Here is a 16,374-nt window from a genome sequence, read left to right on the forward strand (position 1 = left end):
GGGCCGCGGCTGCGCGGGGTAACGCGGCCGCGGGTCCCCAGCTCTGCGCCGGGGGCAGGGGGAGATGGGTCGATTGAACAGGTTGCGATGGGCGTGCGGTGCGCGGCACTGCCGGCACCCGCGTTCTTGGCGTTGAGGTAGTCAAGAGCAGCCTTTTTGTCAGCGGTGTAGCGCTGCTGCTGTTTCAAATATTGGCTGCTTGTGCTCTAAAACGCTTCCTAGGAAGCTGCCTCTGCAGTTGGGTGTCTGGTAACTCTCGGGTATCCATCCGACTGCTGCCAGAAATGTCAGCACAGAGTTGTTTATCTCCAGCCCCATTCGGGTTTTAAGATGGTTCATACACGTAAGGAAATATCAAAACTTTTCTTCCCGTTAGCAGGAAGAAAGGAGAACATAAAATAGCTGTGGGCATCCTTACGGCTCTAAAGGCGGTTTAATCTCCCCACAGTAGTGTCTTCTTAGGCTACGGGGCCAATGACACTTGCTTTACATCACTTTATTCATAAAGTTTTCAAAGGGCTGACACCTCCTTGTGCCAACTTTTTAACTGTTGCATGTGGTTTTTTTACTTTTTTTTTATATGTAATTTATGCATAATGGGACATTATTAATTTTGATTATTTACTGAATGCCGTGTCTGAATCTGCTAAGAGTTCTTTTAGCTTTTTCGTTTAATGGGTACAGGATTCCCTGTAGTTTTACAAAAAGAAATCGGATTATGGAGTTAAATAATTTTGATGGGACTACCTAAAGCGAGACATTGTAATTCAAGCCGTTTGTAGGCTTGCAAAGTGATACTTAGTCAGAAGTCCAAGAAGGGATGAGTAAGTGATTTGGGTTATTTTTAGGTCTTTTGCTTGCGAATTGGGTTTGTTGGTTGGTGGGTTTTTTTTTCCCGCAGGGCATATGACATTTGCAAAAATCTGTATTCTTAAGTTAAGCACACTGTATCCTTCAAGGATCATACTGTAATAAACAAGCAGTATTATTAGATACTCTTTTCTTCCTACACTCTGTGTCCCTTGAATAATTGCGGTGTTCCACAACACAAAGGCCTTGTATCTTTGTGCATACAAATTGGTTCAACAGAAAGAAACAACTAATTTGTTGTGAAGAAAAGAAAAAGAAATCAAATGGCAAACAACTGAAACGTTAACCATGCTTAGCTGCATTTTTCCATAGCTGTACTTCATAAGTAGGCAAATTTCAAGATACAATATTTGTATTCGTACAAAACCGTCTGTGCTCAGGGCACTCTTATTTTCTGGTTTTGAAAATATACTTTATTATAGGTGTACTCCCTGAAGTCAATGACAAGGTTTCCACAAACTTGGCTGAGCTGCAAGGATTGATCCTAGCAACTTTTCCATCATGTTATTCCTTCATATAAACACAAGTTTCTGACCTTGCTGGGGTATATGCTTGTAAACTTTCAGGAGGTGAGACGGTAGAAGACCTCACTGGACTTAGGGGCTGGTTCCGTCCTACTCCTATAAGGAGAAAGATTCAGTTTAGGCTTAGCATGAACGTTTGTGAAATCTGTGTTGTAATTTTTTGGAATGTGGCTGGAGAGGCACTCTGAATTTCCTGTAGTTGGTCATGTTCTTACATGCTCTATTTTCATGCCCCATATGGAGCTGTACTTTTAAAGAGATAATACAGAAATGTTTAAGACTGAAAATCCTCTGTTGTAATGTGTATATATTTGCTGTTTTTACATTGGAATGGGCAGAAACGTAAGTTTTTCTCTGCCTGGATCTAACAGTATCTTTTGATTGAAACTTTCATTGCTAGTCAAGTCTGAAGTCTTAAAAATGACTGACGACAAGATCACAGTGATTTGATTTTTTGGAATGTACAGGTATCTCCTATGATCCAAGAATTCTGGGTATATATATACATATAAAACATTGTGCATTTGTGTCTTTACATACAGGCAAAGAACAGTTCTGAAGTATCTGAGGATGGATAAAGACTTCCGCTACTACTTCCAGCACCCGTGGTCTCGCCTAGTTGTGGCTTACTTAGTGATCTTCTTTAACTTCTTAATATTTGCTGAGGACCCAGTATCTCACAGTCAGACAGAAGCCAATGTTATTGTTGTTGGAAATTGTTTCTCCTTTGTAACAAATAAATACCCTGAAGGAGGAGGCTGGCGGTTTTTGAAGGTGCTTCTGTGGCTGCTTGCCATTCTCACAGGACTGATAGCTGGAAAATTTCTCTTCCATCAGCGCCTGTTTGGTAAGTTGCGTGATGTAGTACCTACTGACTGCCTGATAATGGCTTTCTGACTTCTTTTAGCTTTCTACTCATTGCAATTTTATAAGCGTTGCTATTAATCGCTTCAACTGGTTAGAGCTGCATAGAACTCAGACCATCAAAGCTTACATCATTGTGGAAATTAATGCCATGTCTACTTATGTGAGCATAATTCACAATTATTTCAGTCAAAGAAGGCTAAAAGTAGTGAAAGCTGACATGTTTGGAATACTTGAGAGGCCAGTTATTTTTAGTGTTATAAAAATATTCCTTTGCATCTTCAGAACGATTTTTAGATCTTATTATGTTATTTTCTCAGCAATTTGCAGAAAAGGCATTGTTCCTTGGGTGGCAAGGCTACATGTCTTGTCAAAAGTCACACAAGTGGAAGCAGAGACTGTTGTTAGTATTAGCAGAGCTGTGCTGAAGAGCTCCCATGTGAAAACAGGAACTCTAGAGAAGCAGGACCTGTCTCCTAGTACAAGAGTGAGTTAGTGAAAAGGAAAGGTAAGAAATGGAAAAAACCATGACAGTAAATAGTTTCATACACAAGCTGTGACTAAACTGGGGAATTTATTGCACATGGACTGATTGAAAGGAATGGAATGGCCCTGGATTAAATTCTGAGACCGAAACTCAGATGTAAATATATAGAGATTCAAAAATATCTATCATTGTCGTAACTGAGTCCTAGAAAATCTTGCATCTGAGACTGTCTCTAAGTTTTAGAGATAAGTAGAAATCATGGAAAAGATTACTTCATGCCTGCCAGCTGCACCATTCTTTGAACCATCTGATTCTAAGTGTGTCATTGCTGGTCCTGATGGACTAGTCCTATATCTTTATAATGGTAGGACTGCAGGATGGATGGTTACTGGAACACCTCGAAGCACATGAGCGATAGGCCATTTCCATAGTCTGTCTTGTTCTATTAAGATAGAGAGAGAGCCACTATTGTTTCAATAAATCAAATGCAAAGCTGTTATGTCAAGGAACGAACAAGCAAAGCCACGTTAAGACACTTCTCTTAATACAGATTTCTCTTGAAGCACTTATTCTGACATATAGTTCAGTATCTTAATGGCTATTCGGTGGACTTTTTACCTTAATGTAATGGTAAACGTAAAATGTCTCCTTAAAGAGGACATTTTACCTTAATTCCTGGGCTCTGGAACAAGCATTATCACAATAATGTTTTCAATTCTGGCTTCCACAATTGAGGAATGATTTTGTTAAATTGGAGATGATTAGAAAAAAGTAATGAAACTGATGATAAAATTGGAAAAGCCCTATAGTGAGAGGATTGAGAGGATAAAGGCAAGATAGGAAGATGACTTCCTCAAATTTGACTTGAAGGACAGAACCTTCAGTCCAGCCAATGTATTGCAAGGTCCAGTGCTTGGAAGTGGCAAATAGCCAGCACTTTGGTTTTTTTTACCTGAAAGGGTAGATGATCAGTGGAACAAGTTGTTATAGGATCATCACGACATGTGAGTTTTTCTTTGGGGAATATGTTCTACTCTGACTACAGAGTATTTCTCTACCTTCTGCCTAGGTAGGTTATTATGATAATTCCTTCTGGATTTGTAAGTGTATATCATAGGTAGGATGTAGCTTAACATAAATTTTAAAGTGTCTTGAATCAGCGTTACTGCCAAAAGGAGACGGTCTGCCCAGCCCTCAGTGTCTGCTGCTTTGTGCTTTTGTGCAGTCGCTCAGTGAAACAGGATAGGGAATTTACCCACATGAGCAGTACCCATCTTTTATTTCTGTGAAGATCATATCTCTGATCATACCGATATTTGTGGCCGCACAAAAAAGGGATCAGCGTTGGGAGGAAACTAACAGGCAGGAGATTCCTACCCCTGATGGCAGTGCTGGCTTACGGATATTTATGGTTATGGTCTGAGTAACCAGTATGGGTGTAGATACAATCTGATTTGAGGCTAGTTGCCGCATGTTGAGTTTCATGGCAATTTATGCCAACGCAGACTCGCCACAGTTCCACTCTCCTAACCCCAGCCTCATCGTCTCGGTGCCTCCCTCGAGCCAGCGCTGCTGTTAATGTAATGGAGCTGTGAGCCAGCTCAGGCAGCTGATCCCGTGGAAAACCGGTTGCTTCTGCTGTTGTCTACGGCAGCTCCTTGGACTGATGCGATCGCTTGGGTGCCGGTGCTGATGCAGCGGCCAAGGACGGCGCAGCCAAGGTCGCCGGGGGCCACGGCAGCCCTGCCTTGTGTTGGCTCGAGTGCTGCGGGGCTGCACCCACGCGGTGTGTCAGTGGAAATGTGCTGTTGCTTGTGATCCAGCGTGAGCAGATGGCAGCCTGGGTGACTGCAGATCTGACTGTGTTGCTGATGGATGTGGCCACGCTGGCTGTAAACTAGCTAGTGTGTGTAGCGATTGCATTGATGAGATGATGTGGGTTTACAGCTTGAGCGTATCTCTGGGTCTGCAGAAGATTTGTACAGCCCGTGCTGAAATCTTTCCTGCCAGTTATTTGCCACTATTTTAATGTCTTTACGGCCTAGAAATCCCTCCTTTTATCGAGTATGCCCTCTGGATCTTCTGGCATCAAGCACTTCATGAATTCACTCCTTGATTGTTTGTAATTTCCATAGTCTTTAAAAGTATATATTTATATAAGTATATACTTAAAAAGTAGCTGCTGATTCTGTCCTTTTACTTCATCCTTTTTCTTCATATATAACTGTTTGGAACCATTGTATTTTTTAATCCTTGTTAATTTATTTCTATTTCTCTGCTAAATTCTGTTTGCAGAGGAAATTGTGCCTGGTTGTTTCTTGTGGCCTGTGTATAACTTGCTGGAGTCAGGAAACCAAATAGCACCAGTCAATCTTCCCCCGTCAGATCATGGCTCGCAGTGTATGCTGCAAATTGAAATTGAGAAGGATTAGTCTGCACATCTCACTTTAGATGAAAGGGAGTGGAAAGGATTTTCTTTCTCTATGCCCTTCCTGCTCTTTTGTCCCTTGTCTTCTGTACTTCTTGCTGCTGAGTTTGCATAAGAACTAGAAAAATAGTGTTGCTAGAACTACGTTGTAATACAGTTTACCATCTGTGACAGACACTATCTGATAGCCACGACTGTCATGAACTATAAAAATAATAGAATTAAGTTCAAGCATGTTATGTTTCTAAAAGTGGAAGAAGTGCTGGAAGCATCATTTAAGCTTCATCTCTCTTGAGTTTATAGATATCAACAATACAGTATCTCAATTATGTTCTTGAGTAGTAGAGATCTTGACTAGAGGACATGGTGGCATGTTTTCTGTTGCTAATATTCATTACAACCTTTGAACACTAACCTCTTCAGGGACTTCTTCAAGACACTGCTCATGACTTAAAACAAGATTAGAAAACAATTACATTTCTTGCTCTTCAGTCAAAAAATAACTTACTTCATTTGATAAACATCTCCCGTGATAAATATTTCCAAGGAAAACAGCCTTCATCTAGTACATTCTTTATATTTTTATGGCATATGGTCAGAACAAATAGAATTTTAAAATTGCCTTTTGGCTGTTATCCACTATATTTTTTTGATTCATCGCTGAGCGCGTCTTCTATTTGGTTAGGTATTGTGTTCTGCCATGCTTTTTATTTTGCAATGGAAAATGAAAGGTCATAGATGAATATTGGAAGTTTGAGGGAATAAAAAATAAAGTTATATACCCCTGTTATTTTTTGTTCTGCATGAGAAAGTTACTTGAGGCAGGGAAAAGTGGTATCTTCTTTGCATGCACTTAGAGATTTCTTGATTTATTTTCTGCTTTATTAAAAGCAGAAAGAGCTTACAAACTGACCCCATTTGATGACACTATGCATTCTGAAACTGCATTCAAATCTTAAATCCCGACTTAAAAGAAATTCTCAAATAAGCTCTTGCACATTTTTCACATGGCCCTGGGGTACTGTCTGGAAAATAACACAGTATTTACTGTGTAGAAAGTGTATGTTTTAATTGGCACCTTATAGAATCATAGAATAGTTTGGGTTGGAAGGGACCTTTAAAGGTCATCCAGTCCAACCCCCCAGCAATGAGCAGGGACATCTTCAACTAGACCAGGTTGCTCAGAGCCCCGTCTGACCTGACCTGGAATGTTGCCAGGGATGGGGCATCTACCACCTCTCTGGGCAACCTGTGCCCGTGTTTCACCACTCTCATGGTGAAAAATTTCTTTCTTATGTCTAGCCTGAATCTACCTGCTTTTAGTTTAAAACCATTAGCCCTTGTCCAATTGCAACAGGTCCTGCTAAAACGTCTGTCCCCATCTTTCTTATAAGCCCCCTTTAAGTTCTGGAAGGCTGCAATAAGGTCTTCCTGGAGCATCCACCTTCTCAGTGGATGCACAGCTGCAGTTCTGTACTCCAACCTCAGGCCCAAATTCTGATTTCAATGGGGGTTTTTTAGCCCAAAGTTCAGGCTCTATATTTTGCATCAATGTATATAAATATGATCTATCATGTAAATTTAAAGTCATCTTTCATTTGAATAGACTTTTAGCAGTATGGATAAATGGGCAGTGTACTTGGAAAAATAATTTCTTCATTTTCTCAGTCTCACATTGCTTTGACTGTTTTCTATGTGTAGTAATCCTTAGTTTATGCTGCATATTGCACATATTTCTTGTGTCTACCTGCCCATTTGCCTGATTCTAAGTGATTATAAAGACCTTAAAGGTCTTTTCCAACCTTAATGATTCTGTGATTCTGTGATTATTAAAGTCTGATTAAAAGCCTGTGATTACAGAGACTGGATTTTATTCAATTATCAATAAGTGTCCCTGGATTTATATTTGTAAGTTCCTTTCTAAATGATATGGATGGAAACTAAATACTTAATATGTTATAACAAATTACGGAAAACAAGGTATATAGAACTAAAGCCATATTTCTTAAAATAGGGGAACCACAATACTTGAGGCAAATCAGAGCAGTTGAGTAAGTGTTGAATGTAATGGGTTGCTCTCTTACAAATGTTCACAGTGTACAGTTTGTTTAGAATTAAATGATAATCTGAGCTTCATAGCCATTGGAGTGAATAAAGCAGTCATTACAGGAATTGCACTGAGCTGTGTGTACACACTAATGTTGTAAATTTTTTAACGGACAGTAGTGTCATGCTGGGAGCAATTTCATGATAGACAGTTTTGAACAAAACACCCACTGAGGACCTGTTGTCTGAAAGCATTAATCTTTTTGTCAAACATCTTATCTGGAAGGCTCTAAAAGATACTGCAAACAGACACTTCGCTGTCTGCTTTTATGCTGAAACTTGAAGTGTGGATCAACTGAAGCAATGAATGTCTGCGGACTGCAAGAGGAAATTAGGCAGAATGGGATTTAGGCAGAATGATAGTGCACTGCATAAGAAGAGTGAATCTGTTAGACAGCTAACACACATAGGATAAATTCGTATAATAGTACATATATGATTAATTAGTATCCTGATATGTTAGGGGTCATCTTAGTGTAAAATCTGGGCTGTGGTATTGCTGCTAGTATTGCTGTGGCGTATCACTTTCATAGTGGTGCTTGTGCAATAGCTAATGAGCCAAATATGATCCTTTTTGGGGAAAAAAAAAAAAAAAAGAGATGTGATAAGATTTTGCATGGTTGTTTTTCGGCCAGATTGTTTCCTGTTCTTGTTTGATAGTAGTTACATGAACAGTTGTGCCACCGTCTGTAGGAACAAGTGGTGGGTGTAGGGCAATACTTGCATAAAATTCTAACCTGATTGGTAGAGTATATTCTTTTCTGGTGTCAGCTCTGTATCTTACATTACAATAAGATCTGTCACTTAATACCCAGCAACTTTGTTCCTGCTTTTTCTTTTCCATTGATGATTTCAGCCTAATAGAAAGCAACTGATGTGATCTTATAAAAAAATACTGTCTTCAAGAGCCTGTTCAGTATGAATTTCAATAACAATGATCAAGTTAATGCTGTTGAAGGCATTTGAGGTCTACTGTGATAGCTTCACAGTCAATTCACCTCTTTTGTTTCCAGTAAAATGTTGAAGCAATACAGTAAGGTTATTTTGGTCCTACAAAATGTGTGCCGAGGGACCAGTCTAACAGTTTGCTAATAATAATGCACAAATGACTGTGAGCAAGCATTTCTGAGAGCCAGAATCCTCAAAAAAAAAACCACCACCCCATCAAAAGGGAGAAGCTCGCAGCCAGCCACTGAATGAATGCAGGCTCATCGGATTCGAGCTCTGGCACATTGCCAGTAGTTAAGATGTCAGTTTGAAATAAACTTCACGTCATTCATGAGGGACACCACAAGTGACCTTTCAAATATAAATGAAAAGCAAGCAAGTGACCTCCTAATTTCTTCTTTTACTCTTGTATTATTAGAAGAGCTGCAGCACCTTACTGCTTCCTCCCTTCAGGCTCAGTGAGAAGGCTGCCGTCGTCTGCTCTTAGCGTTACTTGTGGAATCAGTCTCACACCGTATTACCTCTGGGTAGTAAATTATAGAGTTTAATTGGAGAGGTACAGGCAGTAGCTACAAAAAGATTATTCTCTTTTCAGTGGAAGCTCCGATTCTACTGGAGGTGCGTATCCCATTCCCCAAGCAGCAGCATGAGACTGCGAGAAGAGCTGCATGTGTCAGATTATCTGTAATGGGAAGGTTCTAGAGGATATTTAGCACTCAGTGACTGAAAACTAAAAATAAGTTCATTGCTGCTTAATATTGATGTGTCAACTCTGTGTTTTGATCTTTTTGACATGGCTTTCAGATTTTTCTTTCCATTTGAGACTGGGAGGGAGTTTGGAATGATGCCTGCCACTTACAGGAATAATATGTCTCTGTTCCCCGATTTCCAGAAATAGAAGTGAGTTTATTCCTAGCAGAAGCAGCCTGATGGGCATAGTGCAGGTGCAACCTAGTGCAGGGGCAAATTTCTTCTGTCCTTACTCCATACAGCGATGTAGATGGAGAGGGTGTGGGTGTGGAACATCGCCTTATCATGTGTCCGGTGGAGAGCCCCAAGGAGAACATGATCTCCTTGGTCATGCTGTGCCCTTTCAAAGGTCCCCGTAGGCTGTCAGAGTGGCTTGAAGGTCCGTCACGTACCAGACAACATTTTTCTTTGTGTGATTCTGCTGGGACTCCAAGTCAGCCTGTGCACCTACCTTATACAGTTAGATATTTCTTTTTTTTAAAAAAAACCTCTAAAATTAAAAAACCCCTCAACATTCTGGACTTTAAAAAACTTTTAATACATTCTCAGAATTTAAGAACTATTTAGCAAATAGTGTGGTTTATAAATTTCTTACAGATATTCTGCATATGACAAAAGTAAAAAAAAAAAATGGTAAATGTACTCATTAACCAGAGCGACTTTTGAGGAGGGAGGATCAATAATTGTTCCATACAAGACAGGTAGGGCAGTAACACAATATTCCTAAATGTGATTCCTGAGACAGATGAGGCACATAACCGCATTTCAAATGCTGGAAAACGGAATTTTCTGCTTTCTTCTTTCTCTCTCTTCATCAGAAGGGGCAGTACCCCATTCCCCACTGGGTAGCCCCTGCCAGGGTGGCAGGAACCGCAGAGGCTTTTCTGCTTTGAGGACTCACGCTCTCCCTGGTGCCTGCAGGTGGGAAAGGAGTCTCCCAGGGCAGACTGGGCATCTGGGTAGAGGTAGCAACAGAGCCTCAGGGCAAGGTGAACTGAGACATGAACAGTAAGTAACTCATCGTAACAAGCAATTATCATGTGAAGCTTTCACAAACAAAGGACTTTTCATCCAAATTTTCTCAAAGCTTGGTTCAGATAAAGCATAATACTTTCCTTTGTTTTCTAAGTCAGGTGAGATGTTCTTACCCATCTACCATGTCTCACTCCAGAGACAGCTGCATTTTAGTCCTGAGCAGGGTCAATTCCATCATGTAACACATACCTACCTTTTAGGAATGCTTTAACACTTAATCCACCAATAGCCCTCCCTTGTTATTGCCCAAGCACCAGCACGTTATGGTTCCTTGGTGCCATTATGGTCCTGTTCATGGAACTTTCACTTTGCGTAGTTATGCAGCAGCTCCGTCTCTGCAGCACAGCCTGGGAGCAGATGACTACATAGGTGTTTGGGAGCAAGACTCTTCTTTTGAAATTTTCAAGTAAAAATGCTGATGGTAATTTAATGATAGTTATGATGGTATTTTAATGATGACAAGATAGTTAGAAAAACAGAGTGTTTTCCTATTTGATATAAATATCCAAAAACATTTAACATGTTTAAAGTGGTGTCCGTCCCTTAAGCTCTGCAGAGCACAAATTTAAGATTTCTTAGATTATATATCAAATAAAGAGGCAGAAAAATCATGTGTTAAGACACAAGTTAAAAATTACAAGCTACAACCATATTTTCATGTTTGCACATTGCCTTATCTGCACTGATAGGTGCATCTCTCAATTAATCGCCTGGAATGATAAAAAAATTACTATCTTTGGGATACTCAAATTGACCAGTTATAGCAAAGTACCTGATTTAGATGTGATTATCAGCTTTTTATTATTATGATTTCGAAGATGATAAAATATTACAAATTTTATGGGTAAAACCAGTGGTGCTTCTGGCTCAGTATCTGACAGTAGTCCATCGTGGATGCTGAGATAAAGGTATAGGAATAGGAAAGACTGTACTGATAACTCCCAGAATAGTTTCCCAGCCCTCAACAATTTGTTCAGAAGTCAAACAAAAATATGTCTATTTTTAGATGCCTTTGACAGTTATTCTGAAGACAAATAATAAAGGTACTAGTTAGCAGTAGTCTTTGTTCCTGCCTACCTGTTACTAAGAAGCAAATCCTTCTCATAAGGACCTCATAAGGTACTCATAAACCCCCAAATTTACTGATTCCTTCATCCTGCTGTTAAGACATTGGGGAATTTGTTGGTTTTGGCCATTTGCCTGAAGTCGAGAAAAAATAAAATGTTGAAAAAACCCCTGTTGGTTGAAAAGAGGCAGATTCTTCTGCTGAGGTTTTCCTGTCCTTTAAAATGCCTTGAATTCATCTTTCATCTGCACATGGGGGTATGAGCCTTCGAAGTGGACAGCTGCTTAGGGCTTTGTAGGCTCACTTATGCACAGGCTAAATAACGTCTTCTGTTTCTTTTATTTAATACTGAAGCAAAGAAGAAACTAAATCTGTATGAGATTCAGCCAAAGTCAAACATGCTAAAAAAATAATGAAAATGAGAATTATGGCAGGGAGGGCATGAAGAGATGAGGCAGAATCAAGGAAAATGATCCTGGAGACTCACAGCAGCAACAATATTTAATTCTAATTTACATGAGAAAAAGGGAACAAGGCCTAAAATTGAGAGATCCCAGCTTTCTTTAACAAAACCTCATAAATTTCCTAGCTTTCTTGCTATCTCTGGTCATAGATGTAAGTGACAAAAAATACAGATCTTAGTTCACTCTTGGCAGTGTAGTCTGCTGGAAGTATAGAAAGTGAAGGAGAAACTGAAAACTAGTATTTCATGTGGAGGTTCTGTGGAGTTCCTGCCCTGGGGAATTCAGGGCTTAGCACAGCATTCAATTCTGTATCACTTTCATATAGCAAATGAAAATGTGAAGTCTTTGCAAATAGTTTTCTCCATGCCTCCCACTTGACTTGATGCTCTTCTTGGTACATAGCAGCTTAGATTACTTTGAAGTGGTTTGGGGCCATGATTATATCCCTCCTCTCTGGGGCAGCCAAAGGTGGAGCAATTTTTATCTAAATTAGCGGTCACTGCTGTACGACCTATCTAAATTCAAAGAGTAAAACAGAAGTACTGTTCTCCTGGGGATATCTACAGATTTCCATCTCTTAGGCTGCAGATAAAAAAGCAAACTTCTCTTGAGACTGTGTTTCTGATTGCCGTGCTAGTGGCACATACCAGAATGAACACAGGCATCAGTGGTGTCTTCAGAGCCAAAGGGGCTACAGCGCAGCACTGCTGCCTGCACCGGCTTGGCACAGAGCGTACCTGGAAAAGTCTTGCCCTCAGCACTCTGCCAGCACGCGTGAATTCTAGAGAGCCCAAATCCTTTTTGTCTTAAATGTTACAGTATTGTGATATGTTTGCTGCAAAAATCTCATTTGGTATTGTGTCCTCTGCTGGTAATTAATAAATTTTTATTTCTTCTGTTTCCACTGATAACTGTGCAAGTTCCTCCTTGTAGACTAGCTACTCCAGACAAGACTTTTCCCCTGGAGCAGTTACTCCATTTGCTGCAGAGCACAGATTCCTCACTCACCTTCTCCTGTGGGTAGTGCCCTGGAAATCAGATTGACACCTGATACAATTACATTAGAAGACCAAAACTGAGAACAGGGATTTGCACATTACTTACACTAAGGTATATTCAATGTAAGTATGTATTCAGTCCCTCTTGTTCTTTTTTGTAGTTACAAACCTTATCCCTCAAGAGACATGCCATAAAGCCATCTTACATCATTTTTTCTTGATGAGGGACGCAAGTTAAGCCTATTCTAGCCATTTCCTTGGTGTGACGTATTATGGAAAGGTGAAGTCCTTCACATACTGCTTCCTCAGAGAAGGAAGGGTGTGTGTATTCCTAAGTATGTCAGCATCACTTAGGTGTCTTTGGCACTATGAAAGGCACTATTCATTTTGTGACTGAATAATTCGTATTATTTGAAATTGAACTTCTTTATAACTAGACCTCTTGAGGAGCCTCAATGGATATTTTGGGACTATTGTAAATGCCTCAAGACAAAATTTATCATTATTTTTCAATACATACAAGATGTACTGAATGTAGTCTAACAAGATATTCCTAAAATAAATGCAACTTCAAAATGAGTGAAGACATTTTAGACTCCATTGAAGAGGTTTGAATTCCTTACTCTGAGAAGGAAGGGACCTTTCTCTGAAAGAGCTGGAAACGTTCAGCAGCAAAACTGAGAAAGTGCCCTATAACCTCAAGGAAACAAATTCCATGTACTGTTTTCTGTCTCTGTTCCTTGTTAAGACACTAGAATCTCAAGATGGAGAGCTCTTTGGCTATCTGAAGATTAAGATGCTGTGCAGTGTCACACTGCACATAAAGCGTTCTGGACCTGAAAGCTGCATCATTGACATGTCTTTATTATTTCTCTTTCTCTTAGATCCTGAACTATGTAAATTATCTTCCATCTAAAAGTTGCACAGATGCACATTTAGAGGCGGAATGCTTTTCTGTAGTAGCATCAGACTTCCCAGGGAACAGCTTTTTGCCATATTAACATATAGAGGCGGGTAGGAAAGGCTTTCATCCCGAACAGTTCACGAGCTCCTTTCTCCTTTGATTATTTCAGTTTTGGTCATTCAGACCTGCCAGGTGAATCAAACTCCATTTGAGTAGCCTCTAACCTTAGTGAGCTTGCCTCTTGCAACAGCCTCTGCGAAGTGCTCCACTGGAGGATTAGGCTGTGCTTGCTTCCCTTGGGATACTGAAATTTGGGAACGGCCACGTGCATGTCTCCTTACCAGTAGGAAGCTTCTCCCTGGGCCCTGACCTTAGTTTTTAACGGTTTAAACTGTTGGAACTGCATGGTGACTTTCTTCCTTTAGCCTTTCCCAGTGAAAAATGTCCTTTCTAGTAACTGTTTGAGCTAAAAGAGCAGATGAAATCCAGACATTCAAAATAAGCCCAAACACTGCCTTCTTTAATGGTCGCTTTTAGACTTTGTCCAAAGTTTACAGCTAGAAGAGTCAGAATCTTGCCTTAGCTGGTCAGTCCATCCTCATTTCCCCTTCTCTTTCCCATTTCTCACCAAAATCTTACTCAATCACAGATGACACAAAACATAAAACTCTTCCGACATTGCGCAGGCTAAAGTTTTTTATTAGAAAAACTGCAATTATTTCAGCTCTCAGTTAAGGTTTTTATTGTATATGCGAAGAGCTTACAGAGGCAGTCGGTGTGTACCCAGAGGGTATCAGAATGCCTTTCTGGGTACCAAATCAAATCTTAACGTGGTTGAGGCTCATATAAGGTTGCGTATGAAATACGAATTACTGATCCTTGGATTTCCAAATGCGGTTTGATGTCCTGATACTGTTGGTGTGGAATTCGTGTAGATCATACGCTTATGTTTGTATGGTTGTCTTACAGCTTTTTTTTACGTTGGGCTCTCCTTCTGCCTTCAGACTTCAGACAAGCATGCAAATGTCTCTCTAGGGGTGCGGTCTGCCCTCAGTTACTCCAGGAATGGGTTTGGTGGACTGGGCAGTGTTTGGTTTGCGGTTGGACTTGATGATCTTAAAGGTCTTTTCCAACCTAAATGATTCTGTGATTCCTAACCTTACAGAAACTGTGGCTCTTTACAATGTGTCAGCTCCACCACGGTTTCCACGCCTCACCTTGCCGCAAAACTAACTGGAGTCCTGCTCAGCTGGGATTCAGATTTATCAAGAAGATGAGCGGTTACAGAACTGTTACGCTGTGGTAAGGGTTATGGCATATGAGGTCCTGCTGTTGTATAGCAGGGGCGGTTGTTGCAGTTACAGTCTGTGTAAATAGCTGGCCAGAACCACAGATATCAGAGGAAAATTGGCCTTCAGAAGAAATTCAGACAGAAATAATTATCTTTCAACAGAGGAGCACCTTCTAGTGGTATTGAATGAATATGGCAGCTAGTTAAACAGTTATTTTCTCTAAATAGAGAGATGTAAATATGCTAGACGAAGAATAGCAATGAATATTTCCATATACTATTTTTATAATTAAATTGATAATTTATTTAAATATAAAGGAAAAAAAAAACTTGAGTAGAGAAAGCATATATATAGGAAAAATTAAAACATTTTTCAATTATAGTACTTCCCTCGCCCCGCCAACCTGGTAGCTTACTAGCTTTTTATGCACTTACCATGAAATAATATTTTTATGTGTTCTCCTGTGGAACCTACTCACCCTCTGGCTTTTGTTAGTAATGAAAATTTGGGTTCATTATATATCTGATTTAGCTCCAAAGGCAAATTGCTATGGAACTGTTATTTTGTCCAAAGTTTCACTGATTGTTAACACATTTCTCCATCCAGCGTATTTCTAGTGAAGATATATTTCTCAATATAGCATTTGCCATGGTTACTTTTGCAAATAACGTAGTATCAAATGATTTAAAATTCAATTTTTCCAAAGTCACTACTAAATACAGTGGATACGATAGTTTAGCTAATATTGTGGATTTCTACTCTTTCAATTTGTATGTAGTAAATAATCCTTTTGGGATACTATCACATACTGTACATAATACAAATGAATAATGTGCTATTTCTAGAAAGGCAAATTCGGATTAACGAGCAATGCTTAATATTATGTCATTGCAGGAGATTTGTGCATTAGTGGATGCTATCTGTATGAAGCAAGTATTCATACTTGGACTTTCATGCATTACTCTGAATTTTGCAACTATGTGGAAAATGGCAAATATGAAAAGTCCAATTTGCAGGTGGTTAAAAGTAGATATAACTATAGTCCCGCTTTTTAATTCTGTAAACATGATCCTGTGTTATCCAAGCAGGAAACTTGACCTTTTTTTCCTGAAGAAATTTTTCAGCACCTGGAAACTTCAGCCTAAAGTTGAAATAGGTCTTGCAAAAGTTTTAACCAGTGAAAGCTCATTCCATGTTACTTGGTCTGGTTGTGCCATAATGAAATAGATCTGTTGAAATAGCTGATATTTTTGCATCCTCCGTCCCAGGTAGGAGGGCAAAGGGGTGTTTTGTGATTTAGCCCCAGCCGGCAACTGAAACCTGGACAGGGTGGTAAGACAACTGGGAACCTGGGGCAAAGTCAATGGATTTGGGGTTTTGTCAACTGTTTCTGTAAAAGTGGGCACAACATTATGCAAAATACTGCAAGTGCTGCACAGTCTTTTGTTAGAAGTATGACTGCCTAACCCTAAGGCTGTTTTGAGTCTGGTAGAATAATAATCAGCTTTCCTGTGTAAGATCTATGCAGCTTGCAGCACATATGAATCATAGAATCATGGAACCTTTGAGTTGGAAGGGACCCTTAAAGGCCATCTAGTCCGACCCCCCTGCAGTGAGCAGGGACATCTTCAACTAGAT

General features: G+C 39.8%; 1 protein-coding gene across 1 annotated transcript in view; it reads left to right on the top strand.

Moving 5' to 3' along the window:
* Positions 1-1,964: 1,964 nt before the first annotated feature.
* Positions 1,965-16,374, top strand: part of LOC104627052 (transmembrane protein 117-like) — a gene marked incomplete at its 3' end in the record, with an annotated part of 35,979 nt that continues 21,569 nt past the window's right edge. Inside the window, exon 1 of the mRNA XM_010295149.1 lies at positions 1,965-2,241. Within this exon, the coding sequence (XP_010293451.1) occupies positions 1,965-2,241 (277 nt within the window). The remainder of the gene's footprint in view (positions 2,242-16,374) is intronic.

This window comes from Phaethon lepturus, unplaced genomic scaffold (genome assembly GCF_000687285.1).
Source record: "Phaethon lepturus isolate BGI_N335 unplaced genomic scaffold, ASM68728v1 scaffold2669, whole genome shotgun sequence".
NCBI classification, from domain to species: domain Eukaryota; kingdom Metazoa; phylum Chordata; class Aves; order Phaethontiformes; family Phaethontidae; genus Phaethon; species Phaethon lepturus.